General features: G+C 38.3%; 1 protein-coding gene across 1 annotated transcript; it reads right to left on the reverse strand.

Moving 5' to 3' along the window:
* Positions 1-3,071: 3,071 nt before the first annotated feature.
* LRRC3B (leucine rich repeat containing 3B) lies at positions 3,072-3,957 on the reverse strand. The gene has a single exon (XM_024207127.3). It carries the CDS (start codon positions 3,868-3,870, stop codon positions 3,091-3,093), a length of 780 nt encoding a protein of 259 aa, XP_024062895.1. The 5' UTR covers positions 3,871-3,957; the 3' UTR covers positions 3,072-3,090.
* Positions 3,958-4,186: the final 229 nt, after the last annotated feature.

Raw genomic sequence — 4,186 nt, forward strand, 5'->3', positions numbered from 1 at the left:
GTAAGTTTAGGACATAATATAGGTTGTCATAATTTCAAATATAATTTTAAATGGGTTTATTTTTTAAAAGAAAAACATTTAATTTAAATTAAAACATCCAATTACATTAAAAATCTGCATTTTTTTTAAATCATCAATTTTTATCCATGGTACTGGATTTTATTGGTACTGTGGTGTAAATTAGAGAAAAATTAGTATTGTATTTGGAATTTTCACAGGATCTCTGCTTACAGTATTATATTAAAATTAGGGCTGTCAAGCGATTAAAAAAATTAATCGTGATTAATCGCACTGATAAATAATAGAATTCCATTTATTTAAATATTTTTGGATGTTTTCTACATTTTCAAATATATTGATTTCAATTACAACACAGAACACAAAGTGTGCAGTGCTCAATTAATATTTATTACAAATATTTGCACTGTAAAAAACAAAATAGTGTTTTTCAATTCACCTAAGTACTGTAGTGCAATCTCTTTATCATGAAAGTTGAATTTACAAATGTAGAATTATGTACAAAAAAAAATCCACATCAGAGTGTTGTTCTTTTAAGACTTCTGAAAGCATGCTCCACACCTCATTCCTCTCAGATTTTGGAAGGCACTTCAGATCCTTAAATCTTGGGTTGAGTGTTTTAGCTATCTTCAGAAATTTCACATTGGTATCTTATTTGCATTTTGTCAAATTTGAAGTGAAAGTGTTCTTTAAACAAACAACATGTGCTGGGTCATCATCTGAGACTGCTGTAACATAAAATATATGGCAGAATGCAGGTAAAACAGAGCAGGAGACATACAATTCTCCCCCATGGAGTTCAGTTACAAATTTAATGAACGCATTTTTTTTTTAAATGAGCGTCACCAGCATGGAAGCATATCCTCTGGAATGGTGGCTGAAGCATGAAAAGGCATCTGACTCTTTAGCACATTTGGTATGTAAATATCTTGTGACACCAGCTACAACAGTGCCATGCAAACACACCTGTTCTCACGTACAGGTGACATTGTAATTAAGACGTGAGCAGCGTTATCTCCCGTAAATGTAAGCAAACTTGTTTCTCTTAGCGATTGGCTGAACAAGAAGTAGGACTGAGTGTACTTGTAGGCTCAAAACAATGTAAAACTTTAGTTTTTGAGTGCAGTTATGCAACAACAAAAACTACATTTGTAAGTAGCACTTTCATGATAAAGAGATTGCAATATAGTACTTGTATGAGATGAATTGAAAAATACTATTTCTTTTATTTTTTACAGGCAAATATTTGTAATAAAAATAATATAAGTGAGCAGTGTGAATTTTGTATTCTGTGTTGTAATTGAAAGAGATATATTTGAAAATGTAGAAAAGTCATCCAAAAATATTTAATAAATTTCAATTGGTATTCTATTATTTAACAGTGCTATTAATCACGATTAATTTTTTGAGTTAATTGCAGGAGTTAACTGCGATTAATCGACAGCCCTAATTAAAATATGGTATGTCCTGCATATTATCACAATTGTACAAACTGCATACTGTATTTTGGGTGGTTGTAGCTGGTAAATACACTATTTTCCCCCCAACTATTATGTGAAAGTCTGCAGACCTGTGCAAGTTAGTAAGTGGGTGATCAGTGGTTCTCAAAGCCGGTCCGCCGCTTGTTCAGGGAAAGCCCCTGGCAGGCCAGGCCGGTTTGTTTACCTGCCGCGTCCGCAGGTTCGCCGCTCCAGGCCAATGGGGGCTGCGGGAAGCAGCGCAGGCTGAGGGATGTGCTGACCGCCCTTCCCTCGCCTGGAGTGGTGAACCACGGCCAGTGGGAGCCGCAATCGGCCGAACCTGCGGACGCGGCAGGTAAACAAACCGGCCCAGCCCGCCAGGAGCTTTCCCTGAACAAATGGCGGACTGGCTTTGAGAACCACTGGTTTATATTACTTCCCCAGGCACACTGGTTTAGATTTGCTGGCTGGAGTTTTGAGTGGAGCAGAGCAAAGTCTTTGTCTATACCCCATCCTGATCTGCCCGAATGCACAGAAAAGAGAGTAGCTTCAGAGGCTGCTCACCTCTTTGCACCTTTATGAAATGCAGGTAGCTTCTCAAAGGGAACAGTGGGCTTCTCAAAGTAACAGTCTGTCTCCTGATCTGTTCCCGCTACCCCTTGCTCAGGGCTTATGACAAAACCATAACTAAGCCATTTATCTGCAGGCTTTTCAAGACAAGGACCACATCTTGTCTTTTTCACTTGGCAAAGCAACTAGAATACCTGTGGAAACAGTACACATGCTCCATAAGGAGTATGAAAATACATACTGCAGTGGTTACAGGTTTATAAGCACATGGTTTTTCAGACTGTATTCCTGCTTACATTTAAATTCATTTTATCAATCCTTAAGGTTTGGTTTGACACGATTATTCCCATATCTCATTGGTACTTACAGATCTGTCCAATTGGCTGTGGCATCCTGAAGTACGGGCTTCCTCATGGCTGCTGCTCCTTAGCTCAGTTGAAGTGCTATTCAGAGCTCCATCATATCTTCCGTTTCTTAAGCCCACGGGAACTTACTGCCTACCTGCCCTCCCAACCTCCACTCCCCTTTCCTTTTGAAAGGCAAACAACAAAAGGGCTACTATTTATCAGCTCTTCATTTGATTTCCTCCGAGTAAATCAAGAGCAGCCCCTGGCTGTGAACTGGAGTTCCCGGGATTTTAGGAGTGTTATGACCCATGGTATTACTACTATTTTTAATCTCATTAATATTGACAAACCAAACAGGTTTAGTCACTAGACAGATTTCTGATCAATAAATTACTCTGTTTAACCTGGTTCAAAGTTAAGCTTTTATTCGGTTTAAATTAAAAAAATAAATTTTGTTATTAAATGGGTCTAACTAATGTTTACATATTAGTTTACTTGCTTTAGAATACCACCAGAGAAACAATTAACGTATACCACCCAAGCAAAAACCTTTGTTAGAAAGATCAACAGTGGCATAATTCAGTTAAACTGGAAAAAAAAGTCTTAAATGTTTACAATGAATGTTAGAAGTAAACCTCTGGTTTTAGTGCCATCCAAATCTAATTGCCATCTCAAAGTCAGTTGTATTCAGGATACTATACCACAGTGCTAATGTCATCAGCTTCTTCTGGTTTCTTTTGCCTGCTTGGCAGGGATTTCAAGTACTCAAGGTGCCTTCTTGCATCCTCTTGATTTTGCCGCACATAATAAACTACATAGGATATCACCATGGTGAACCAGCCAAACATGGTGACTAGCATGGCATAATCAGTAGTCTTTTTAGGAAGGTTACAAAGATCTGCATCATTGGCAGCATTGAGGAATGGTCTCCCAGCATGTTCATCTAACACAGAAGTCTTACAGATGACGTTGTTGGCTGTTTCATGGTTGGACGCCATGCTCCTCAGGACCTGCTGCAGAGTACAGTCACAGTGCCAAGGATTGTTTGCAATTCTGGCTCTGGCTTTTAAGTTATTGAAAGCGTTTTTGTGCACACTTTGAATCCGGTTGTCAGACAAGTCCAAAGTCTGCAAGGTTTCTGCCACTCCTTTAAAGGCATGTTCATCTATAAATTCAATACCATTTTTGGATAAATTGAGGACTCTCAGTTGATGCAAGTCCTTAAAAATTTCATTTGGGATGGATGTTATCTGATTGGAGTCCAAATAAAGTAAGACTGTTTCAGGAGGAAGATCTCTGGGTATTTCCTTGAGATTTGCATTGCTACAACTGACATTTAAACCTCCAGAATGAGAACAAAGGCAGCCTTTTGGGCACATACTGGCAGAATGAAAGCACAGTATCATGAGGACAAAACTTTGTAAGAGCAGACACATGGAGAGGGAACGAGTTAACCACAGGTCTACCAAATGCATGCTGGGATGTCAGCATAATCACACGACCATTTCTCATTTACCCAACAGTGGTGGTAAAAGATTCTGTACAGCCAAAGCGTAGCTTCATTTTCTTCAGCAGAATTAGCAAAAATGGACTAATAGGTGAACTTCCTCATGGTCAGTATTCTTCTTAAAAATATACCTAAGGAGAGAAAAAAAGGTTCCTTAGATCGTACAATACAATCCAGATTAGTTCATTTAAAAGGAAATAAATGTAATCTAACTGAAAAGTAATGCACAATGGTCTATTATCCCATCAGCACACAAGGGATTTACTCATTTAACTCCTATTAGC

The sequence above is a fragment of the Terrapene carolina genome, unplaced genomic scaffold (genome assembly GCF_002925995.2).
Source record: "Terrapene carolina triunguis isolate 2854851 unplaced genomic scaffold, T_m_triunguis-2.0 Scaffold84, whole genome shotgun sequence".
Lineage (NCBI taxonomy): Eukaryota > Metazoa > Chordata > Testudines > Emydidae > Terrapene > Terrapene triunguis.